This window comes from Morone saxatilis, unplaced genomic scaffold (genome assembly GCF_004916995.1).
Source record: "Morone saxatilis isolate NCDOM2014 unplaced genomic scaffold, NCSU_SB_2.0 Contig9, whole genome shotgun sequence".
NCBI lineage: Eukaryota > Metazoa > Chordata > Actinopteri > Moronidae > Morone > Morone saxatilis.
The window spans coordinates 1917082-1942574 of record NW_023340268.1 but is presented as its reverse complement, the minus strand read 5'-3'; the positions used below and the strand labels follow the sequence as shown (position 1 = coordinate 1942574).

Genomic DNA, 25493 nt, shown 5'->3' with positions numbered 1-25493 from the left:
TTGCTGCGTGTCATCCCCTCTCTCAAAGAATAACTGTTAGTCACACCCTTTGTCATCTCTATAACCTCAAAGATGGACTGGGTGGTTGCAGTGTTATTTCCTGAAGAGGTAATGAAAAGCTTTGTTTGTTCAAATATAGAAGCTGCTGTATCAATAACCACAGTGTTGCACCTGATGTTTGTTGCTGGTTACGTTAGCAGCAATACTTAGGGAAGTACTTTTTAGTGATTTAAATACTTTCCTGATACTACCACAGTAACGGCCAACACTACATCCTCTCTCACACACACGCTCTTCATATTCAGATGCTTGTTACAGGTGTGGAAACTGTTGCTCAGACACAACAAACTGTTATAGTTCATGCTAAAGGAACATTACTGTAAGATGACTTGATGAAGATGAAGAATTACTATATTTTCCATGTCCATGAGAACCCTCACTATACCTATCTCTTTTAATCTTTCATTTGATTTACCTTTATGCAGAACTGCATTGGCAGGCTTGTTTCCAGACATGGACTCCTTGCTGAGGTGCTGGTGGGACTCGGCGAGACACTCAACCTCACTGAAGCGAGTGTTGAGGGCCATAGAGGGGTGGGCCGGGTCCTCTGTCATGTTCAGGTAAGCCGCCCTGCGCAACTGCTCCTCAATCACCAACGCCTGCTCCAATAACTGTACAGGAAACCAAACAACATGCTCAACAGTGAGATATGACAGAAACACAGACAGACATAAACACACACACACACATCGGGGAAACGTGGTAACAGTGAGCACGCTCAATTCACCTTGAACCTGCGGGCAAGAAACTTGTTCTTGATCTCCAGGAAGTTTCCTCTGCTCATCTCCCCTTTGAAAGGCTCATTGAGGATGGCAAACCTCACATCGTTCTGCACATCCTGCCAACGAGCATAGCCGTGTCTGAGAGATGCCGAGGTCAAGTGTAACAACATTATTGTCTTGTGTTGTGTTGTGCATGTTTGAAGGACAATAAATAATGAACATTGTGTATAGATAACTAACTAATGTAAACATTTAATTTATAGGACCAGTGTGTAAGAGTCATCTAGCCAGTGAAGTTGCAGATTGCAACCATTTGAGTGCAGCTCAGCCTGCCAAGCGTGTGGGAGAAACTACACCGACCGCTAAACTCATGAAAAAAGTCTCATCTAGAACCAGTGTTTGGTTTGTCTACTCTGGGCTACTGTAGACATTCTGGGCTACAGTGACGGATCCTCTTAAATGTTACACACTTTAACTGTCTTCTCTTTTTTTTTAAAAGGTCACTCACTGCACAGCCTGGCTTGATAACTTCCTTTCAATCCTTGAAAGGTCCTTTGAACTGATCAAAATAAATAATTCTTAATCCACACAAACACCTCACTCTCATTACAGAAAGCCATAAAAGAAGAAACAGGACTGAGAATGCAGCCTGGCCTTGGTGTGCTGTGCTTCATACTGGCAATAATAATAACAGCTAACATCCCAAAACCCAAGTTTAGCTAGCCCCCTTCAACTTTGTATTAAGGTGGCCAAAAAAATAGCAAATATTCATATTTAAGAACCAGATTTTAAATATTGTGACAACAAAATAACTGATTAGTCAACTAATCATTTCAGCTCTAATGTGAGAAGAAGACAGCAATCACACATCAGCATTTAACAGGGTCTGTGTGTCAATTTTAAAGGATACTGTATGATTCCAGCCAGCAGCCAGTAGTCATGGCGACGGCACATCGCTCAAAGGTTTCTTTGGTGACTGTGGCTGCCCTGCTCTTCGTTTCTGCACAGCGAGTGCAGCTCTGGAAAGAGGGCAGACAAGGCTCAAAAGACACGAAACTAAAGCGAAAAGAGAAGAGAGAAGACCAGGGAGGGGAAATAAAGCGTGTGTGTGTGTGTGTGTGTACCTGTGAATCCTCCGTCTGCGATGTTGAACATGAATCTGGTCTTTGCCTTCTTCTTCTCCTCGCTGGCTGCTCCGGTAGTGGCAGTAGCGGTGGCGGTAGTGGCGGCGGCCACTGAGGCGCCACTCTCCTTGCTGCTGTCTCCGTTCTGCAGTTTGGTCGCATCCTCCGGCTTCTGAGCCTCCTTCTCCTCCTTCAGATCTGCAGCAGGAGGGTGAAAGGAGACAATTAACGACGACAGGCGACAGGACGTGAAGACATTAGGGGATTAACCTGAGAATGATACTCAACTATACTGCAGTTATGTCCTTTACTACGCTGTCCAGTGGGAAATATTTAAAAAGAAAAACAAGAGTGCGGGGTTTGGTACCTTTCTTTTCGTCAGCAGGAGAAGTGGTGTCCATCTTTTCTGTCTTTTCTTCTTTCTTTTCTTCTGCTGCAAAACAGACGGAAACAGAGAGGAAACATTAAGGACCAAATAAAGACAACAGGGACTTTAGCAGGTTTCACTCAGACTGCAGAATCACACTTTCTGTGACTCAGTCTGGAGACGTGAATCCTAAACTTCATATAAAATATGTTTGGAAAGTGAGAGAGCGAGCACAACACTTGAAGAGATGTGCAAGTTTAAAAAATATGTTCTGTTGAAATTCAGCCAACACTGGCTGCTATACCCGTTTGATGCGGTTGTGCTTTTGCTTTAAATACAGAATAATTAGTTGCTGAGCTTACTGATTTCTGGAAGTAGTAAAAACAGAACAAACTGTTTTACCTTTGACCTCAGAGTCCTCAGATTTGACTTCTGACCCCTCCGTCTTGGCCTCTGAAGGAGACTTTGTCTCCTCTCCTCCCTCTGGACTCTTCTTCTCTCCCTCTCCCTCCTTCTCTTTCTCGCCCTCCGTCTCTTTAACGGTCTCTGCTTCTCCGTTGCTCGGTTTGTCCGTCTCCATCGGCTCCTCCCCGTTCTTCTTGCTCTCCGGCTCCGCTGGCGGACTCTTCTCGTCGTCGTCTGGGATGGCGATCACCTGGAGGGAAACATTCCGATTTCGTCAAACATCTTGGAAAAATAAATGCATAATGAAAAGATCTTACTTTTAGTTACGTCACTCAAACACATCATTGTGTCTTTACCTCGTTGCTGGCCTTTGCGGGCTCTTTGCCGTTCTTCTCCGCCTCGCCCTCTTTCTTCACTTCCTTCTCTGCCTCGTCATTCTTCAAGGAGGAGTCGTCAACTACAAAGACAAACAGATTCATTCATTATGTTGTTTTAACTTTGTAAAGTCACTATAAAAAGAGCAGTGAGTGTGTGTGCGTGCGTTACCTGGAGCAGGTGTGTTGGGCTGTGTGTCGGCGGGGGTGCCGGTGGACGGGGTTTTTCCCGGCGAGTCGGGCTGAACTGCGGCCTTCTTGCTCTCCTCCAGCTCGGCCATCCAGGGCATTGACCACTGACCGTTCACATGCTCGAACTCCTGAACCTGGAAAACACCAAGAGCACAGACCTCAGTTAGTTACCTCAGAGTGGCACTACGGCAGCAAATCACGGTTTCTTAATTTTATTATCAATGAATTTCTCTAATAGTTTTGTTTAAAGACGACCAGCAGCTTCTTTATTCCGCCTTTTACTGTCGTCATTGCGTTCTCTCTCTCATTCTAACAACAGGAGTTAGGTTTGAAGTGAGACAAAGTAAAAATGACAAAGCAGCGTTTGTTACCTTCTTGCGAATAAGTGACATAACACCGATACGGGTGAGGACGTGTTGCCGTGACAACCCTTCTCTGGGGACGCCGTCTGCGAATGTCTCGGCCCCGTCGGCTCCGGGCTCGCAGAGGTGACGCATAAACAGAGAGACGTAGGCCCTGAAAGAGAGAGAGAGAGAGAGAAGGGTTGATGAAGGACATGCCTCTCCTTAGATATTCATATTCTCTCCCAACAAATACAATTTCACGTATTTTAAACATCTTGAAGAATTTAAAAAGAGGCTGTTTAATGCATTTTTGCGTTTCTTACTTGAACTCTTTCTCAGACTTCCCTCGAAGGTCTCGGACCAGCCACTGGGTGGTGAAGGCATCTTGGGGAGGCATCCCATAACGCATCACTGCGTTCAGGAAGGCCTTCCTCTGCCGAGAGTTGAAACCCAACACCTGGGACACAGAGAGCGCTCATTTACAAAAACACTACAATACTTTGGAACCATGAAAAATCCAACGCAGCTGTTTGAAGGAGGGATAACAAACAATCCCAGGCGAGCGCTGAGCTGCTCACCTCGATGTTGCCTCCCACCCTGGCCAGCAGGGGGGGCAGCGGTTTGTCTTTGTCATTCCTCAGGCCCTTCCTGTTCGGCCTGCGAGAGTTGGCTGCAGAGAGGAAACAGATGTGGTGGTTATACAGATGATAACAGCTGCTCTGCAGGGAGGCAGGTGTGCTGCATCAATTATATCTATATGAGAATAAACATGTAATACAGCAGGTCCTTTTACTGCTTCTTTATAGGAGTTGTTGTTTATTAGCTCTCTTTATGGTTTAGGAGCAAATGAGGGACCGTTACCTTTCCTAATTTTATCCTGTATATACAATAATTAAAGAATCATGAGAGGTTGGAGCTACTTAACCTCTGGTGCAGAAGAAAATTTATGTTTTATAAAACCAACATTAGCTTAAGATCAATACTGTTCAATGCTCTTTACCTCTACAGACAAACACTTAACGGTTCTTACCTTCTGTTCGCTCATCAAAGTCCTCGTCTCCCTCCTCAGACGCCACAGAGTAATCTGATTGGCCGTCAGACTGGTCATCCTGCCAATCAGCTATGAGAGAAAAAAAAATAGATTTTTAATTTACAGTCCAAACTTCAACAAGAGCTATTTCGTCACAAGTGCTTGTTGAACCGTCATGGCAGTTGGAACATATGTGTCCTAGTGTGACTGTAGTTTAGTGTGATTAAAAAACCCCGAATTAAATCTGCAGCAAAGACAACTATGAAAAAGTTCAATTAGGGTAATTTGGTTTCACTGCACAAAGTTAACAAGCCTTCTTTGGAAAGCTCTAAATAATGTGTGTCCTCTTTCTACCATCTCTTTATTTAGGTAGTAGTTCTGTAACTTCACTCCACTATTAAATTTCAACCCTAAAAAGGAGTTTTTGGCTTAATGCAGTTCCTAACGTGCATGTAAACAAAAGAGATAATAACCTATATGCTGAAAGTCTTTATGAGAACACCAGCAGGGAGATGCAAGGTCAGCACATTCTCCAACCTGAAAGTTGGCTATTTTTGCCTCCCATTATGCAACCTGGAAGGTTGAATGTCAATGTGTATGCAAGTGTCCCCCACGCTGCCTTTTCTTGTGACGAAGCATTGTCCAAACACTTTACAAAATGTATTTTTGAAGATTAAAGCGAATATCACCTCTCCTCGTACCTCTGTCTTCTTGAGAGCCGTCGTTGTAGTTGACCTGTTTGCGAATACGTTTGCCTTTGCCCAGGTTGCGGGCAAGGTCTTCTTGCTGCTGCTCATAATGGTGACGCAGCAGCTTCTCCCAGTAATCTGGGTCTACACTCTCCTCCTGCTTGATGATCTCTCGCTGCACCTCCTCCTCCTGAGCCAAGGAGAAAAGATGGAGAAACGCTGAGTGTTTACGAACTATACTAACATTTCCCAGAGAGCGCCGGCCTTTCAAATGCTGTTATTAGTTCTGTTACATCTGTTTTTGTTCTTTATGTCAAACAAATACATCATCAGGACCATCAGTCATATAAGAAAAGAGCTGACAGAGTCCAGATGTTTAAAATATAAAAGCATTTATAATTTGAGTGTGGCTCACTACTGTGAAACAGACTTCCTACATTAAGGAATGACTGATTTGCACTCTTCATCCTCACTCCACATATCCGCAGGGGCTCACCTCTTCCTCCTCGTCTTTGACCACATACTGAGCCACCTTGAAGGAGCTCAGGTACTCGTTCATGCTCTGCAGCTCCGTGTCGTCTGTGGCGTCCTGGTTCCTGTCCAGCAGACGGTCGATGGCCTTGTCATCGTAGTGAATGATGCTGCTGTCCTCCTCCCTGTTCTCACCTGAACACAAACATCAGTTCAAATATATCTCACTTCTTCAGTCCCACCGAGGCTCTCAGCTCCTGCACATCTGCACTGTTTCAACTCTCACCTTCTGTCTCATCCTTGAAGAGCTCCTCTGTTCCAAATTTGAGGATGTCGTCCAGTTCCTGTTTGGACATGGAGCCCGTCTTGGATCCGAGACCAGGTCGGACCACCAAGTGAGTCAACATCATCTTTTTCTTGGCAACCTGGACAGGGGAGGAAAGATGGAGGGAGCACAGGAGAAAGAGGGTGATTTGTTAATGTGTCAGGTAAGAAAAGATCTAAAATGTGACAGTTTCTTCCTCAAATATTTATCACAAATCAGTTTTGCTTTGTGTACATAGCTCAGGGCCGATGTTTCAAGGTTTTTTACCCAGTCTGGTAGTACAATTATAAAGTAAAATACAAGTTCTCACAAAATGTATTGTTCCTCTCTGGTCATGCAGTATCCAGATCTAAGCAGCTGTTTAGTATTGCACCTGTCCTGTTTACCTGAGTAATCCTCTCCTCTACAGAGGCCTTGGTGACGAAGCGGTAGATCATCACCTTCTTGTTCTGACCGATACGATGAGCTCTGCTGAAGGCCTGGACACAGAGGAAGAGGAGTTAAAATACAGACAACCTTTCAACAAGCTAAATAAACAGCAGTTTCAATGAGTTTCTCATGCTCACATACAACTTGTGCCTTCAGCTGCACTTTATTATCATTAATAAAAAACACCAGAATAGGAGTAGCAGTGATCCTGCTGTACCTGGATGTCGTTGTGGGGGTTCCAGTCAGAGTCGTAGATGATGACAGTGTCGGCGGTGGCCAGGTTGATACCCAGACCTCCAGCCCTCGTTGACAGCAGGAAGGCAAACTGCTGAGCTCCAGGAGCTGAGGGAAGAAATCGAGGAAACTTTCACTTTACATATTGTTTAAATGGACTTAAATTTTGAACTTTAATAACAGATTAACTAAAAAGTGATTAACACTGTCCAAAGAAAGATTACGGAATCACCACAAAAGAAAACAAAAGGTGGAGTTTGTGATCTCAGTCTCACCATTGAAGCGATCAATAGCTTCTTGTCTCATGCCTCCAGTGATCCCTCCATCAATCCTCTCGTACTTGTAGCCCTCGTTCTCCAGGAAGTCCTCGAGCAAGTCCAACATCTTGGTCATCTGCAGCAAAACGCAGAGGAGATGGCTCGTTAGGAAAAGCTGATGGTATTTCTGGCTTTTAAAGCTCTCTTCTCGGCTCCATTTGCAAATACTTCAAGGCTTTTTCAAGTTGCAGAGTCAGAACTGTAGAGACCATGTCCCCCCCTTTTCTCCAGACAGAATATACAGGAGAGGACATGTACAGGTTTTCTGAGTCAATACTAAGAGTCAAGTCGTGTCTTACCTGAGAGAAGACGAGCACTCTGTGTCCTCCATTCTTCAGCTTCCTCATCATCTTCTGCAGTAACAGTAGTTTCCCAGCAGCCTTTGTGAGAGCGCTGCCATCATACATCCCGTTGGGCATCTTTGGAGCTTCCTGTTTAGAGTGACCAATAAAATGTTTAGGTTTTGTAAACACTGAAATGACTGCAGAGAAAGTTATAGCCAATATAAATTGCTCAACAGTTCACTCAAATGATCTACGGTCTTACAATAGCAGCCGCGGGGAAGAGGTAGGGGTGGTTACAGCATTTCTTAAGATCCATGACGACGTTGAGCAGAGAGACCTGGTTTCCTCCTCCTTTGGTGTTCAGAGCCTCAAAGTTTTTCGTCAGGATGAATTTGTAGTACTTCCTGCACACAGAGGATAAACACATTTACCCTTTTCTTTTTAAGCTTCCTTGTTTTCAAACTTACTTCTCCATTTGTACACAAGTCTGACCTTTTTGAGGGATCAACATCTAAAAAAGAAAAGCACGACCGACTCACTTCTGCATGGGGCTGAGCTCCACTCTGACGATGAGCTCTGTCTTGGAGGGCATGTGTTTGAAGACGTCAGCCTTCAGCCTCCTGAGCATGTGCGGACCCAGCATGTCGTGCAGCTTCTTGATCTGGTCCTCCTTTGCGATGTCGGCGAACTCCTCCAGGAAGATCTCCAGTTTACTGCAGACAGAAAGGCACAAACAAGCCAGCTGCTGTCAATGTTTTTGTTTTTGTGTAATCTCCAAAACCTCAGCAGATGTGGACTACAGGCCACCTGCCTTCCACTGCTGATTTAATAAAAGACAAACATTACTCATCAACATTAAACCGCTTGTGCTCCAGCAACTAATTTCTTTAAGTACACAGTACAGTACATTTTTTGATGTAATAGTTTAACATTCATGCACACAAACAAAAATGTTTTCATTGAACTCTCAAAGTTGCTTTAAATTAGTGTCTATGTATTAGGAGAACAGCCGACAGCTAAACAGCATTTCTGATTAGGATTATTTCTGTAGATTCTCTTATAATCTTTGCTTTTCCCCTCTTTTTAAGTGTTCAAATAGAACAATTTGAGAAGGACAGCGGTGCAAACTGTGAAGAGGGGTTACAAGAATATTAAGACGACTATATCTGTTCAAGAAAGTAGCCCCATGAGTACCATTGCATAGTCATAGATAAGCTCAAAAATAAATTACATTAGCTGTCAGATCAGTAATCTGAATTTTCCTCCCTCTCAAAAGTCCCATATCAGTCGGGCTCTAAAAAGGTCGCAAACGCAAATTTTGCAATTAATTAGCATTTATTATGATATAGACACTTCAGTGCCTGAAAAATAGCACAACTCCTCTGGGGAAAAAAAGGAATATCTAATACAACAGAGTCTGGAGCCTACCTGAACCTCTCCGGTGTGAGGAAGTTGAGCAGGTGGAAAAGCTCCTCCAGGTTGTTCTGCAGAGGAGTTCCAGTCAGCAGCAGTTTGTGTTGCAGAGGGTAGTTGTTCAATACCCGGAAAAACTACAGCAGGGGAAACAAAGAACGACAAGTTTACACCAGTAAATCAGTTAAACTTCAGTGACAGCTGCCTGTACATGCTTCCAGTTCAGAGTGTTTCATTCCAGCTGTTCACAAGAAATAGCTTCAGAAAAACAAACAGTAATCATTCAGATGGTAGAACTTCTGAATCATAAAGTAGTAAAATCTATTTCCTGCTCGGAAACTTGGTGTAGCAATTACAGCTAACAATTACTATCTTCATTACTGCACCTGGATTCTTTATCCTCTCATTCAGGGACAGTTTAATGAAAATGTATCCTTATCTCACCTTGGACTGGTTGTTTTTCAATCTGTGGGCCTCGTCCACCACCAGGCAGGCCCAGTCTATGGAGCCCAGGATCGCCATGTCGATGGTGATCAGCTCGTAGGAGGTCAGCAGGACGTGGAACTTGATTGACGAATCTTTCTGTTGGTGGATATTAACACAAAAGATGTTAAAACTAAGAGTTTCAACCCAACTCCAAAACATTACTTGATTTATCTGGACTTTTATCTATGACTTCAATTCCGCCTCCTCTCACCTTCATCCTGGAGGCCTTCTTTCCTCCTCGGATGGCGTTGTCCTCGAAGGAGAACTCGTTCTCTCTGATGACGGCTCTGCTGTCTTTGTCGCCGACGTAGGTCACCACGTACATGTCGGGAGCCCACATCTCAAACTCTCTCTCCCAGTTGATGATGGTGGAGAGCGGGGCGCTAACCAGGAACGGTCCCTTAGAGTGGCCCTGGAGGTGCAGAGAGTTAGTCCATAACATGAACTACTTACCAGTGGTTGTGTGTTTGTCCAGCAACTGGACTTTTGCACTAAACGTAAAGGATCGGTGCCCAATGCGTCATTATGCAATAATGCTAGTACAAGTTAGCATCACTGTCACAGGACACGTTACTGTACATTCAACTGTGATCTCAATTTCCTTTCGCAGCTGACTCTTGGCAACAAAATCAAGAGCAAGCAACCAACTCTGTTACTCGTTTCAAACTAATGTCAACTGAAATTAGGAGCAGAAATTAACGAATGAAGGGAAAAATAAAAGATAAAAAAAAAAAATCATCATTAAAAATCCCAATTTGCACATTTATCTTCCAAAATAAGATATTAGCCTTTTGATCACATTGACATCTACATTTGAAAATATTGGTGGCTCAGAACAAACTTTATGGTTCCAATAATTACTCCAAAAATGCTCATTCATGTTCTTAGAAGGAAAGAAATATTTTACAGACTGGATCCTTAATCATGTTAAACCTTCAGGTTATAATTGCCAATTAAGCGAAAATTAACAATTAATTAATCAAAAATAATCAGACCAAACCTTTGGTCACACAATAGTTTCAGATTCAATTTATCTAAGTTTTACTAATAACAGACTAAAATCTCAAACATTCAGATCTTGTATCATGAATTCAAGTCATTTGTAACACAGCATCTCCCCTAGTTCTGAACTTCCTAGATTAAAAAAACGAAACAAAACATTGTAGAGAGACTGGTAAATTCAGTGTGATAAGATAAAAACATCTGTAGTTTAAAAATAAAATCACATGACATTTGAGAAAGCTACAAGATGTCCTGCTGCTCTGGCAGGAAGTGTATTCTGGCCTCCCACCCTTAGGTGGCAGCAGCTGCACACGTGATCAGTGTCTGAATGTTTACAGCTTGAGATCGAACTTAATGTCGTCAGATTTCACCTGACTTATACAAAATGGCTGGATGGCTCCTGGCCAATAGGACGACAGCTACCTAGAGACAGCTACAGGGAGGCAAAGCCATTACTGCTGAGCCAAAATGGTATTAAAAAAGGTCAAATTAATTGGCTTTAAACTAAATCTGAAACAAATTTAATAAAACCTCATGAAGAGGACAAACTTCTAAGTCAAAACTCACTTCAACTTTGTGTGCTGAGCTCATGTTTCCAACAAACCGGCTGAGAAGAAGCACACCAAAAGCATTTTACCACAAAACGCAGCGTATACAGTTCCAGTGTGCGGGGCCTCAGAGGGACTGTAACACACGTCTTAACAACAGACAAACACAACCCTGTATCTCACAGCCACCCACCTCTTTATAGAGCGAGTAGAGGAAGACGGCGGTCTGAACCGTCTTTCCCAAACCCATCTCGTCAGCCAGGATGGTGTCGGTGCCTTGAGCCCAGGAGAAGCGCAGCCAGTTGAGTCCCTCCAGCTGGTAGGGATGCAGCGTCCCCCCCGTGCTGTCCAGGTACTCTGGCTGACGCTCGAACTTTATAGTAGGCTGAGGGAGAGGGGAGAGACAAGTGCTGTCAATATTAGGCTTAAAAGAACAGCTGGATTTAGTAGAGTTAAAGTGGTGGAGTTTTTCATAGACTGGCCACATCAAATCTGCAGTAAAAATTAAATTTAATAAACTGTCTTAAGTGATTAATGTCCTCAGTTTGGGTTTTAAAGAGATTCAATGTCTCAAACTCTAAATGATGTTGTTAACCAGAAGAAATATAGTTCTGGGCCGAATTTATTAATCTAAATCTTTGGTAAAGATCTGCTCCTCTGTGAGTCTTAAAAAGGAATTTTTTTAATTAATTTTAATTTTTTAATTTTAATATCCCTTCTGTGGACTTACATCTACCACGGGGTTCTCTGGAGGTCTGTCAGGTCGCTTCACTCTTCCTTTCACTTTGATCTTCTTCCCGGGTTTCCCCTCCTCTCCCATCATCAGCTCTCTGAAGCAGACATACACAGTTAGCAAAGCAGTAGATTTTGGTTGACAGTGTATCTTATAGTGTATATTATGGTGCATCTGTGTCTAAAGGTCTTGTCCTGTGTCTTCGTCTTACCTGTGGTTCCAGTACTGCACCTTGTAGGTGTCAAAGTCAGGTACGTCCATGTCCTCGGCCTCCCAGGTCGCCTGGTCGTACGCCAGCTCTCTCCACTTGATCAGGTAGTGGACGTTGTTCTTCCTGTCCACACTGGAAAACAGAAAAATTTACTTCAAGTTTTCATATTTGCCTTGCGAGAGGAATAAAGTTTGACAACAATATCTAAAATATTACACATCGAAGTAGATATATGTTGTATTGTAAGGAGTGTTAGATAAAAGCCAGTGGTAAAATTCCTGTTTAATAAATGTACCATTCCTGGGAATATAGTAATGTGTTGTCGATGTAGAATATAATGTTCCTTAAATTGAATGAAAGATGTAATAAAAACTTCCTAAAAGATGGGAAAGAAACATCATTCTGGCCCGGACTCTTAACAAACGGGGATAGGCCAAACTCAGAAGAATATCCTTTTAAAATAAATTGGTTATATAAGCAATTAAATGAAAGAAAGGACAGAGAAATTAGATTGAGTGGCACATCTTCCCAAGGGAACATCTTACAAGCAAAAAAAGGCTTTTTTGATTGTACAAATAGAAAGTAGCTAGGAACATTTTATGAAGTGGTTTTGAAAAACTCGTTTTAAGATTGGACATTTTATTCTGAATCAACTTTATTTTGGGTGGGCTGTTACTTTATTATTGGTAAAATAAAAAAAGATACACATTAATGCAGCCAATGCATTGTCATATTTTAAAAGCAATGACTATAAACCTTTCTAACAAGTAAAGTTGTAGCAACAAATCTCAACTGTAAGACGAGTGTGTGCTGACCTGTGGTTGAGGATGCGGTGGATCATCAGCCACTCAAACTTGATTCCAAAGCGGAGATATTTCTCCTCCAGCTGTGCGTACATGGGGTCCTTGTTTTTCCTCTTGACGCTCTTGTCCTCCTCGCCTTCGCCAAAGTCAATAGGTGGCGGATCGTCCATGTCGTTCTTCCTCTGATAGTTTCTGAACATCACCTGGCAATGGAGCTCAAGCTACAGGGGAGAAAGAGGAAGATGGTTAGAGAGGAAATTTCTTCTCATGTATACTTGTGTGTTTTAATTCCACAAACCTGGAGCTCTGTGACCCAGGAGCAGTGCCAGTACGACATGGCGGACCACTTGGCGAAGAACTCCCTTTCCGGCCGCCCTGCCAGCGGGGCGGGATCTGGGGAATCGGCCGGAAGGTCTGGAGGGCGTGGGACTGGTGTGGGGGCAGGAGGGTCGCCCCACCGCCATGTCAGGATCTTCTGGACCTTCCCCTTCATAGGTGGACACTGCCGGGCAAGCAAAAGAAAAAAATATTACAGTGTTTACCTTTTCCTTTTGATCTCAGGTCTGCTCAAAAGACTCCTAGACTCTTGTAACAGTTAACAGTTAAGAAAGAGGCGTTACGGTTACGTGTGCTAGACATAACAAAATTTACAATGACTTTTCTCAGACTTGTCAGTCAGAGCACGTACGGCAGAAATGGGTCGATCAACAGAAAAATTAATTGGATCATTTGTCCCTTTTCAATCAAAAAGATGCCGAACATTCCCAGGTTCCAGCTTCTCTATTCAGCTGTAAATATCTTTGGCTTTTGAACTGTACTCTGTAAATACAATACATGTAGAGACATCACCATGGTCTGCGGGAAATAGTGATGGACATCATCTTCCCTATTTTTCCATTTTGATCATTGATTTTTACCTAATTGATTCAGCTCTAAAAGTAACTGTTAGCTGCAGCTCTACTTCCACACTTCTCATTATTCAAGGATTTACCTGACTAATCAGTAATAGAGGGACACAACTCTCTGAATTCATCAAAGCTGCCAGAGATGGATGCAAATAAATCTGCTTCATGTTTCTCTGGTTACACAGAGACAATCTCTTAACCTACCTCTGCTTCGGTTTTTTGAGTTTGTTGTGGAATAATTTTTAAAATACTAATCAAACCATTCTGACCTGAACCAGCACAGAATTACCACCTGGATCAATAAAATACCCTTTCCAATCGAGCAGCTCTTGGCAGAAAGAGCAACAAACATCCACTGGATCAATGAATAAACTTTGCCAGGCCCTGCAAGTTGTCTCACCTCAGCTGTCACTACTCTGACAGGTCAAACTTCACATCAATCACCCCATTTGACCCCAGGCTCACCGTGCAGCGGGGGCAGATCCACTCTCCGTTGGGGATCTCTGGGAGCGGCGGGTTGAGGCAGTGGATGTGGTAGGACGACGGGCATGAGTCACAGCAGAGGAGCTCTCCTCCGTCTTTGCACACCCTGCAGAACTCCATGTGGTGGTCGTCCTCCTCCATCTCTCCAGTCTCGATGTTGTCCTCCTCGACTTCCGACACCTCCTCCCTGGCCTCCCACTGGATGCCCTCCTTCTCCTGTAATTATACGGGGGGAAAAAAAAATATTTTCAAGGTTTTTGATCTGTGTTTAATGAGATACAATAAATAGGCCTTTGAGAGCTTTCAATAGCCTTACATGTAGACCATCTGACAGTCTCAGACCTGCAGGAACCATTCTGAACCCTCTTAAGTAATAGCTGTCTTTCTACTCTTGCACTTGCTTTAAAAGGAATACTCCACTGAAAATACTGCTCTTGAGCATAGCTCGACCGCTAAGTGTGATATGTGAATCATATGGTAAAACAACACAAATAACTTCTTTTTTTTTTTTATTAAAAAATTAGAGCTACTACGATTAATAATGCAGCCCTAACAACGTTTCAGAAATCAAATGTTTATCCAAACAGCCACATTCAAACTAGGAGTGAAAAGCTGGATGTCAGAGAGTGGGGAGACGCAATATCATTTAAACAAAAGGGATAATGGAGCACATTGCTCCTTCACAGAACACAGCTGTAGTCAGCCTGCAACAGTAAACTCCCGATGAACTTCTCAAACTGCTCCTGGAGCATAATCCACCTCTCCGTTGTTGATCTGTATGCTCACTATATCCAAAAGAAATCATCACTTTGGTGATAAATTGCAAAATACACTACTTGGGAGTTCAGCTTCAGAGGTGACATGAGACTGAAGGAGTATTTAACTATAAATCGACACATCTTAGACACCATATAACTTATTAGATACAACACAAGAAGACACAGCTGTTAGACAAGAAGTAGTATCAGTGTCAGAATCACAAGAATTAAGGGTAAAAAGTGTTCAACTCTTTTCAGATAACGCTTGGATGTAGTTTGTTCTAGTTTTGGGACTTGTGGAGAACGTGTTTGGAACCTACTGAACATATCAACTGCAAATAACTGGATTATACTGCAGCCGGGGGTCAAGGAGGCGCTTTTTGTGACACTCAAAAAGATCATTTTTAAGTGGCATACTCGTTTAAGTGACTAGGCATAAATCATGTGATTTAAAAACTGCAGCCTAAGCATGTTGCTTACACAGTGTGGGCAGCTCCAGGTGCCCTCTGGGGCTTTCTCCATGTCAGGGTCCAGGCAGACCATGTGGTACGCTCTGGGACAAGTGTCACACAGGATGATTTCTCCACCCTGCTGGCAAACCTCACAGTAGTCCTGGTGGTCCGTTTCATAGCCGTCTCCATCCTCTGCTTCTGATTCAAAGAGAAAACACTTTAAGCAAAACACCTCCTGACATTCTCACATTTAACCGAGACACAGGAAGTGATATGTGCTGTGATCCAGGCTCTGCATTTATGACATACTGCTGTCTGTTTATGTTGTTTGTCAGAGAAAAACCCACTCAGTGAGTCATTTTTTCCCCTCAACAACACATTTCCTCAATAACACCAACAGATTGAAACTGAAGGGTTTCACAAGGAAAATATAAACATCCATTTTGGTGGGTAAAACTGATCTTCAATATTTCATTCTTCAATATTTGCTAAAACTTTGCAAATCTTTGTGTATAGTTTTAATGCAGGGCTAAAAAGCTACAACCTTTAAAGTTTCTTAATGACGTGTTTGACATGTTGGAAAGAAACACAACTGTGTGTATTCTTTCAGATTTTAAGGGCTAAATGTTCAGCAACTAACCCTAACCTTCACCTCACGTCCTCAGAGCCTAAACAAAAGACCACAACTGCTGTTAAAAGGATTTCCACACTGAAGCAGCGGTGAGGACTTGTTGACCTCTTTCAGTTGCCGATCTGAATTCATCCGTGACATCGTCAGAGCGGTGCTACGGTCTTGTGACAGCAGCTACAGAGAATGCGTCAGGAGGCAACAACCAAGACCAAGATGTCGTCCTTCTAAATATACCAAACTGTGCTGACTCAGTCACAGTGACTAATGTGTGTGTGTGTGCGTGTGTGTGCATACACCTCCTCATGTTGTTGTGCATTCCAAAGACTAATGCTTTACCCTGCATGCAGTCATTAACATTTACCACTGCGTGTTTAACCTGCAATCTGTAGCCCCTTTCGCAGCCATTCACAGCTCAACAGGTAGAGCTCACTAACAACCGCAGCAATGGGTTCAACTCCCACAGGTTACACCAAACGTTTCAATGTAAGGCAATTAACAGTAGGGAGAAGAGAAGCACATTTTAGCCTCATACACCCAGAGTGTGCAGACGTACCTTTCTTTTTCTTGGGTTTGCTCTTGGATGGCTTCTTTTTGCTGCGGCTGCTGCGGCTGTTGGATCCCTCCGAGACTGAAACACTGTTCATGCTGCCGTCCTCGAAATCACTGTCCACGTCAGGCTCATCCTCCTCGCTCTGTGCAACATGAGAGACAAACTTCTTATATAAAAACACTTTGTTGTATGTGTCTCAACTGTACGTAGGCGCCCCAGTGAAGTGTGTCGAGAAGGAAGAGACAGAGAGACGGAACGTACCGATGAGCGTTTCCGCTTGCTGTTGAAGCCTCCCAGTTTGATTTTGAGAGGAGCCACTTTCTTAGTCTTGGCGTTATTCTTTTTGTCTTGTGGTTTAGCTGCAGGCTTTGACTTCTTGCGGGCGTTGGGACCTGCCGACACAAAACAGAATGTCAGAGCCAGGAGAGCAATAAAGAACAGCCTCAGATCCACAAACTGGGTGACTAAAGAAACTAATATTAAGGCAAGTCGTTTCCTTAAAAATGCCACTTTCCCTGACAGAGATGTGCGCTTCCAGCAGAAAAAATTGCGATGTCTGGTTGTGATATCCAAACCCAGCATTGATATTTCAGGTCCTGCTATTTCATCTGACCCCTCCTCCCCTCCGTACCTTTGCCTTCCTTTGTCTTGGCCTTGCGTAGTGGCGGTGGAGGGGGCTGCTGAGGCTCTACTGGTGCAGGCGGTGCTGCAGCGACCGGGGCGACCTCTGCCACCATGGTGTCGACGGCGGCAGGTACATTGGCGGTGGCCAGGGCTGCGTTGGCAGCAGCGGCTCCTCTCAGGGGGTTGTTGGTGCTGAACTCGCGCCACTTGGCACCCAGAACCATCATCATCTTGGACACGGCGATCTTGGGGTTCTTTGCTGCAATGAGGGGCCTGGAGGTGAGGGAAATAAAAATGTTACAAGGTCTGATTCAAGTTTTTAATATATCTTCTGCATGAACCAAACAGGGCTGCAGTGAGTATTTCACATGTGCGGGTTTGTGCAAGTGCAACTTAAGCCCAATTATCCTTCCAAAAACTGGTTGTAGGAGTAGGAAACGCGAGCACCACAAACCCAAGGCAACATTCGCCTTTATAAAAGAGGTGTGAACATTTCTTTGGTACCATCCACCAGTGCTTTTGCTAAATACTGTCACTTTTTCCAGCACATTATCAGCTTGTGTGCGAGTGCAAATGTGTGCATCTACCTGACGAATTGGCTGAAGGCCTTGTAGTTTGTCAGAGAGCGGTAGTCTTCCTCAGTGAAGACATGGTCGATGTCCTCCATGCCCCAGTCATCGAGCAGCTGGGATGACGACTTCGGCTCCTACAGGACACAAACAACAATAGCTTAATTAATATCAGACGGACAAGTGAAAATGTGGAACCAAAGATGAATATAAAAACAGCCATTAAAAAAAAGTTGTAATGTATAAGACAGGAAGACATCTATGGTGTTATTGATCACACCAGCATGTAAAACAATTGTCTTTCACACATTACACAGCAGATGTAACACACAGTCTTCAGTGGAAAAAGGTCATTTACAGTCCATACATCAGAATCCAAAACCACTGCACTGCCTTTTTTTTCCTCAAAACCACTTTAACTCAGTAAGTGAGGAGTTATCAATACTAATCGGATCAATTGATCTGATAACCAGAGTGTGGAGGAGAACCTGGTTGAGCAGACATGTGCAAGGCTGTTCAGCCCATAATTCAATATGTTCTAAAGAGACAAGGTGACTGGTGCCAAGTGTATTTCTGAACATTGTTCACAACAAACCTTTTTACGTAAGAAGCTCCTGCTGCGCTGACTGATCACACACACTGACTGACTACCACGTGGGACCAAAGTGTTTTTTAAAAAGCGCTGTTGTGTCCTTGTGCATCACCAACCTTCCACCTCTTACAAAAACACTTTTGTTCCCTCCCTGCACATCAGCAGCAGCCATTATTTTACCTAACAATATACAAAATTATTATGCGCCACATGCTTACATTATCTGGGGCATAATAGTCTTCACACAACGACTGACTTTTGTTCATTTTGGAGTGGTTTAATCGTTTCTACCAGATCACATTGGCATGGTTGGTTATGAGGTTTAAGTGGCTGGTGAAGAGGGTCTGGAGTTAGCAACGAGCAAGCAAACAGATGCAAAAATTTATATTTGATAAAGTCTACAGGAATTACTTGCCACACACTTAAGACACATTTGAATTAAGTGATTTAAGTCATTTGTTACGTTTTTTCTGTTTCACACGTGTCAATTCAAAGCTTTTGTTCAATCAAAACATGTCATTGTGACTTCCAGGTCGGGGAAATTGTGATGGAAATTTGTCTTTTCTTTTGACATTTGATAGAGTAAATGGTAATATATGGATATGTTCATTGGTAATGTTCTCTAAATTTGGTCCCCGCTGTTCAACTTCCATTTCTGCTTTTGAGTCACTCATATCAAAGCAAACAAAGGTTGAAAAATGTGTTCATTATAGATTAATCCGCCAATTCATTTCTTGATTAATGGGTTATGGTCTATAAAATATCAGAACATAGTGAAAAATCACAATGTTTTGCGATCATCATTTCCCCATAAATCTTAAAATGGCTTGTTTTGTATGACTAATAGTCTAAAACCACAAACATTCAGTTTACTATCATTAAAAAAAGACCACACAATTTAAAAGCTGGAACGATTAATCAACTGTAAATATAGATGCTTGATTTGTTTTGTCAATCATTAATCTTAATCAGGTCGTTATCCAACACACTTTGGAGTGTGCCTATTATAATGCTATAAGTCCAAACTGCTGGTTTTCCTCTGAAAATGTTATTCTACCTGTAAATATTTGACCAATAAAACCAACTTCCTGTAGATCGGAGCTTATTCCCTAAAGGTTAAAGGGCCCCCGAGGAGGTGAGCAGTAATTTCATCCACTACCACTTTGATGTAAACTACACCACCCTGCACCTTCCTCCTCCTCCTCCGAAGCTGCTTCCAACTCCGGGCGTCTTACAGAACGAGTCGCAGGCTGCATCGAGGGAGCCTCTGCCAATGAATTAAAACGTGTTTATCTAACCAAAAAGAAAAGGGTCAAGGCCGCAGTGCAGAGTGGCGCTAGGCAAGGTTACCATGGTAACAGCATATATGCCTTACACTCCCCGCCCCAGACAACAGACACTTGCACACACCCCACCACCCCTTGCATAAGTGTCATTAGCTAGAAGGCCCCCTATTGGCCGTCGGGATTGGAGTCCAGCAGACGGAGCTCTTTGTTTAACCATTGCTCATATCACATCTCTGTTTGTCAAACCGGCTCCATTACAGGTACACAGTCAATAGGTGCTCATCATGGAGCCAAGAAAGGGCGGTTATAAAGTTAGATTCCAAAAAAGAAATGCATTTGGTTGTTAGAATTTGGACTACACCGTGCCGTACCACCGTTTTATGTTGTTTGGTTTAGCAGTTAGTTACACAGCACACTTTTGAAAAAAAAGGACCATGCCACTGGTTTTGCATGTTTTGGCCCATTAACCACAATTCTCATATACGTCAGCGAATTGTTTTGCAAATTTGTTGCTGTTTTTGGAATTTTACTGTCCTTTTTTCCAGTTCAGGAAGCATATTTGTGTAATTTCTGTACATTACATTTAAGTAATGGCAATGCAGCGAAAACCTTTCCATTCAATCTGTGCTTAACCACGTTTATATTGACAAAAAATAAGGCAAGTTTAAGCAGTCTGCAGGTTCATTTTCAGAGATGTATGGGAACAAGTGGCTGCACCGAACAAGAGGAAAACGCACCGAAACTCTAAAACTGTAAAGCATCAAGAAGAGTCAATAAAAGTTGACAGAAACACGCTCGTACGGTCCTTTAAGAGAGACAACCAAGATTATTCCTACAAGCAGAGAATCAAACCAGTCTGCAAAAAGCCGCCATGTTGGACAACTACAGATTTAAAAGATCTTAAATGCAACAAACCGCTTTTCAAAATGTTATAATGGGACATCACTGTTCCTCCAATTCATTTTGAAATGAAACTCCTTACTCTACACTTCTCATGTCATGTTTTTATTCCTGCCTGTTGTCGGCAATCTGACATGATAAAGTTTGATTGATTCAACATTTATTATATTTTCTAATAAATATTCGGCATTCTATATTTGGGGAAACAACCAGCTTGTTCAAAAACCTTTGTCTCCAACTCATTGCAGTTTTTCAGGGTTCAGATGTCTGATTATGGTGAAAATGCTCAGTCAGCTGCTTTTCAACCCAGAGGAAATATAAACACCACCTGCCTTCTCCTTCTCTATTAAGAACTAAGCTGTTTAAATGCACGTGTTGAGAAACACCAAACCAGGTTTTCCAGGTTTTCCTCACCGAGCCATCGTCATCATCGTCGTCATCATCCTCCTCGGGCTCGGGCTCCTTCTTCTTGGAGGCGCTCCTGTCGGCCCCGGCACTGCTCCTCTTCTTCTCTTTGCCGCTGCTGGCTCTCTTCTTCTTTTTGCGTCCTGGAGTGTAGTCGCTGCCCTCACTGTCCGAGCGCTGGGCAGGGACGCCTTCTTCAGCCTCCTCCACCCCGCCCACGTCCATGGGCTCTGGGGAGCTGATGGGAAGCTCCTGGAACAAGAAGAACAAAGACAAAAGTCAGCAAACTCAAACCGTAACATTCAAGAATAATGGGAGCAAAAAAACAGATTTCTCGCCGGGGTTCAACTAGATTCTCTCGCAAGAGCATCAAATACTGCAAGATGAAACACTCTGTAAAGGAAAGGTGGAATATGCTTCATTTGAGTTCCAAAAAAGGGAAGTCACATGATATTTAAAATGAAAGTATTAACTTTCAGCATGCTTTTTCTTGATTTTTGTTGGACCCTGTAATATCCAGCGTCCTGGTAAAAGTAAAAGCAGAGATATTCTAAAGTAGGAAAACCACGTCTGTTTAATTTAAAGAATGGTTGGAGGGAAAAATATGAAAGAAGATACAAATGGATTAGACAAGTCAGACGTGTCTACGTGTTAAAAAAGGAAACATGAACAAGAAGTAAAGAGTTTGGTCTATTAAACTTTACAATAGCAGAAGGAGAGCCGCAGCCCATCAGTCTTTCAGTTTTCATTGTGTCTGAAGCTCAACTAACAGAGTCTGTTTCAGGCGGTTTTTACATTATCTGGACAAGCTTCCAAGTTTTCATATTCTTTATTTTTATTCTAATAGGTTTCTTACTTTTAAGGTGTGGCTACAATAAGTGACCACACACACACACACACACACACACACCCTTACCTCTCTGCGTGACCGCCTCTTGCTGCCCTTGCTCTCTCTGCTCTTCTTGGCCTTCTTCTTCTTCTTCACCTTCGGAGTCTCGTTCTCCGAGATCTCCTCCTCCTCCTCGTCTACAGAAATCAGGGCAGCGGAGACATCTCATGGTTAAGATATGCAGAGGAGCGGCCGTGTGTGTCAGGGTATTTGGGCCGTGTGATAACATTACTGAACAGAGAGCCGTGACGATAGCGTGCATATCAGCACACACATATCTGACAAAACACAAACGCCGCGCTGGTAACTTTTGGCTGTGGTTCCTGTTGTTTACGGTTTCTGCAGGTTTTTCTCTCGTTTCTCTCATTTGCTTCTTTATATTTTTGGTAAACTACTGAAATACAGAATGACTATGCACGCAGTTAAGGCTAAATCAGGAGGATTTTCCTTTTCAGATCGCTTTTACAGACTGCCGTCGCTTTTTACAGCATCGCTGAATGTGAGAAGGATTGATGATAGGGGCGTATTCATTTTCAAATGATCAATATCAGGATGCCACGGTGACAAACTAACAGACACTTCAGGGAAACGTCAGGGAACAAAGTTTTTATTTGAGAAGGAGAATGAATCCCCTGCCATGCGACCACACTCACATGGTGTCAAAGGATATTAAGTGCTCCATGATAAGTTGGCTGGAACAAAAACCAGGAGGAGACCTGAGAACCAGGACTAGTCGACGGGATAAGCTATTGCTTTTGATCACTGCCCCATTTTATACGTTGCCTCAAGAGATGAGAGTCAAATCAGTTTTGCTCTAGTGGTTAAAACTGTCATTTACAACTGATTAGTCATCATGATTTCCAACACCCTCCTGCAGGCCTTATGACAGAGGAGCGCTCAGCCCAGTGGTTGGCGCTGCCTCAGTGGCTCCACAGTGAAGTGGTATGGCATCAGAGCCTATTAATGTAATTGGCTATGGTAAAAAGTAAATGGCAAGCTGCCATTAAGATGCACCTGGTACGGAAAAGGCTTTAATGTGATGAGCTTTTTAGGTCATATAAAGGAGAGGGAGCTGTCTGTAAAGGAACCCAGAGAGCTCACATTGACTCCATGTTAACACTGCCATGTGTCTTCTACATGTTAAACACTGTTTCCTGAAAGCATCTTGGGTCTAAGATGATCTTACAGAGGTTACAACACCATCTTACCTTTGGGGCCCGCTTAAAACTTGTTTCTTGTAAACTTGACATTATACTTTTTTATTTTTAAGCACAAATGGTGAAATTCATGTCGTGTTTTCTGTTTTTATATCATTGTAAAATTAATGTTGGGCTTTTGTTGGACTAAAACATCTGAAGGATCAACTTGGACTCTGTGGAAACTGTAATGACATTGTTTCCTGACAATTTATAGATTTGACTATTAATCAATGGTTAAAATCATTAGTTGCAGCTCTACTTGTGACTCGACCTGATCTAGTTTTAAACCACAGCTTCTACCTGACTCCATATGCATCTCCAGTCGCAGTGTCTAAGATCATAAGATGACAACTCTGAATCTAATTAAATTGTCTGTTCAGAACAATATAGTGCATTTCAGCAGAGTTTCTGATTGCACCGCGTTTCCTGTCAGATCTGTGAAAGGTTGGTGCTATTTGATGAATTAAATGCAGTCTTTAAGTTGATTTTAGCACCAAAACTAACTCGTAGGACTATTTGTTCTCACTGGTTCACTGTGTTTTTTGTTTTACATCATTGTAAAAATGATTATCTCTGACTTTTTGTGCTGTCGGCTGATGAAAAACACCTGTGATGACATTGTTTTCTGACAATTTACAGAATAAAAAGATAAATCGATAGTGAAAATAATCATCAGTTGCAGCTTCTACTTGTAACTCGACCTAATCTAGTTTCAAACCAAGCTTCTACCTGAATCCACATGCATCTCCAGTCGCAGTGTTTGAGATCAGATATCAGATATCCTGAGATCAATCACATTAAATAATAAGGTGCATTTATATCCAAAAATGTAAATTACGCCCCTCCATCTCCATCTTTTCTGCAGTGTTTCTGTTCAGCACAATATTGTCAATAGATATTGTCAGATCTGTAAAACGTTAATGCCATTTGAAGAATTAAACGCCGTCTTTGGGTCGATCTCAGCACTTACAGCCAACTTACAGGACTATTTGTTCTCACTGGCTCACTGTGTTTTAGTTTTACATCACTGTAAAATGATTATCTCTGACTTTTTGTGCTGTCGGCTGATGAAAAACACCTGTGATGACATTGTTTTCTGACGATTTACAGAATAAAAAGATGAATCGATAGTGAAAATAATCATCAGTTGCAGCTTCTACTTGTAACTCGACATAATCTAGTTGAATCCATATACATTTCCAGTCGCAGTGTTTGAGATCAGATATCCTGAGATCAATCACATTAAATAATAAGCTGCATTTATATCCAAAAATGTAAATGACCCATCTCCATCTTCTCTGCAGTGTTTCTGTTCAGCACTATATGTTTACACAACATCACCTGTCACATCTGTAAAACGTTACTGCCATTTGAAGAATTAAACGCCGTCTTTTGGGTCGACCTCAGCACTTACAGCCAACTTACAGGACTATTTGTTCTCACTGTCTCCGCCGTGTGCGCCGCGCGGAACCACACACAAACCGTAAACAGTCGTCGCTCGGTCGCATCAAACCCGCAAAAACTTAACGCGCATCTGACAACATAATCGATAAGGTACGATTATAGATTAGATATTTATTCACTACTAGCTGTTATATGTACTTTCCTCCCCCCGGCCCCCCCCCGCACCGACCATGAGGAGGGGGAAAGCTCCTGAACGTCATCCGCCAGCTTCCAAGCTAACTGGCTGCCTCCATCTTGTCATCGACACGTAAAAAGAAAATACCGGTAGCTGGCTAACGTTAGGCCCCGGGAACCCGCCGGTGAGTCGACGTGACTTCACGACAAAGCAGCTATCGACCGACACCACCTCTGGCTGTGGTCGTGGGTAATAAAATAGTGTTTTTATGTATTTAAAAACGAGGCGGCGGAAGGAGAAAAAAAAAAAACCCCGGAGCTAAACGGAGCTAACGTTAGGTTCCCCCCGGTAGTTAGCCGCGGCTGCTAACGAAACATGATCGATATCAATGTCAGAAAACATCTGCTGAAAGCTGCAGCGTGAACACGAGCACACCGAGCATTGTCTTACCGTGCATTAACCGGTCCTCCGGGGCTCCGTACTCATCTCGGTCCTCCTCACTTCCAGACATAGCGGAGAGAAACTGCACAGAAGAAACTTTCCTCTGGTTTTTAGTCGGCTAACTCGTTTTTAGCCGACTAGGAATTTAAAAAAAAAAAAAAAAAAAGTTGTTTTGCCCCCCTTGGTAGGGTAAATCCAGAGTTGGGAGTCGGTCTGGGTGGTTAGGAGAGGGCAGCCGGCCGGGTTTCAACAAGAAGGGGCAGATAAGAAACAATAAAAAGAAAACGGAAGTGAATATTTAGCAGCAAAGAGGATTCATAACAGCAAAAACCCGGTGAGGCGACAGGAGCACTTGCACCGCATGGACTGCTTCTCCCGGGCTGCAAACCCTCACTTTACTGTCTCAGCCGGTGCTTTCTAAGTTGGGCAAACAACAGAATAATAAAAAAAGAGATTGTGTGTCTCTCTCTCTCCCTCTTTCACTCACTCCATCACTGACATCTCGACACTATCGGTAGTTTCCGTGCCATTAGCATGCGTGCTAGCTGAGGTTGACCGGCGGCCAGGTTCAGATTTGAGACGAAGTAAAAAGAAACGAGCCTCTTTCTCTCTTTCTCTCCCTCTTTCTCCCTCTCTCTCTCCCTCTTTCTCCCTCTTTCTCTCCCTC

The 25493-nt window shown here is 43.0% G+C and overlaps 2 protein-coding genes across 2 annotated transcripts; both read right to left on the bottom strand.

Annotated features, from left to right (window-relative positions):
- On the bottom strand, positions 1–1749 carry LOC118342582 (chromodomain-helicase-DNA-binding protein 4-like). The gene is made up of 3 exons (XM_035681173.1): positions 1693–1749; positions 788–920; positions 1–671 (listed from the first exon to the last, which is right to left on the bottom strand). Exons 1-3 carry the CDS (start codon positions 1734–1736, stop codon positions 375–377), a joined length of 474 nt encoding a protein of 157 aa, XP_035537066.1. The 5' UTR covers positions 1737–1749; the 3' UTR covers positions 1–374.
- On the bottom strand, positions 1740–25457 carry LOC118343123 (chromodomain-helicase-DNA-binding protein 4-like). The gene is made up of 36 exons (XM_035681877.1): positions 24836–25457; positions 21635–21744; positions 20728–20970; positions 17554–17672; positions 16974–17239; positions 16604–16734; positions 16346–16484; positions 15190–15359; positions 13934–14167; positions 12862–13065; positions 12576–12784; positions 11761–11892; positions 11547–11646; positions 11010–11201; positions 9478–9678; positions 9225–9362; positions 8796–8917; positions 7907–8080; positions 7630–7771; positions 7383–7514; positions 7042–7159; positions 6750–6874; positions 6490–6582; positions 6065–6203; positions 5804–5973; positions 5308–5497; positions 4619–4708; positions 4167–4258; positions 3912–4045; positions 3616–3760; positions 3225–3378; positions 3035–3135; positions 2676–2928; positions 2274–2339; positions 1907–2104; positions 1740–1801 (listed from the first exon to the last, which is right to left on the bottom strand). The coding sequence occupies exons 1-36, from the start codon at positions 24894–24896 to the stop codon at positions 1740–1742; spliced, it is 5349 nt and encodes a 1782-aa protein (XP_035537770.1). The 5' UTR covers positions 24897–25457.
- Positions 25458–25493: the final 36 nt, after the last annotated feature.

What these genes read in the sequence shown, in the direction of transcription:
- LOC118342582 (XM_035681173.1), bottom strand. Translation starts at nt 1,736, where the DNA reads ATGTGCCGTCGCCATGACTACTGGCTGCTGGCTGGAATCATACA. An exon ending in CTGCTGGCTGGAATCATACA is followed by an intron (nt 921 to 1,692) that starts GTATCCTTTAAA and finishes GGCATCTCTCAG; the next exon opens with ACACGGCTATGCTCGTTGGC. An exon ending in TTCTTGCCCGCAGGTTCAAG is followed by an intron (nt 672 to 787) that starts GTGAATTGAGCG and finishes TTTCCTGTACAG; the next exon opens with TTATTGGAGCAGGCGTTGGT.
- LOC118343123 (XM_035681877.1), bottom strand. Translation starts at nt 24,896, where the DNA reads ATGTCTGGAAGTGAGGAGGACCGAGATGAGTACGGAGCCCCGGAGGAC. An exon ending in AGAAGGCCTCCAGGATGAAG is followed by an intron (nt 9,363 to 9,477) that starts GTGAGAGGAGGC and finishes ATCCACCAACAG; the next exon opens with AAAGATTCGTCAATCAAGTT. An exon ending in AAGTCTGAGAAAGAGTTCAA is followed by an intron (nt 3,761 to 3,911) that starts GTAAGAAACGCA and finishes TCTCTCTTTCAG; the next exon opens with GGCCTACGTCTCTCTGTTTA.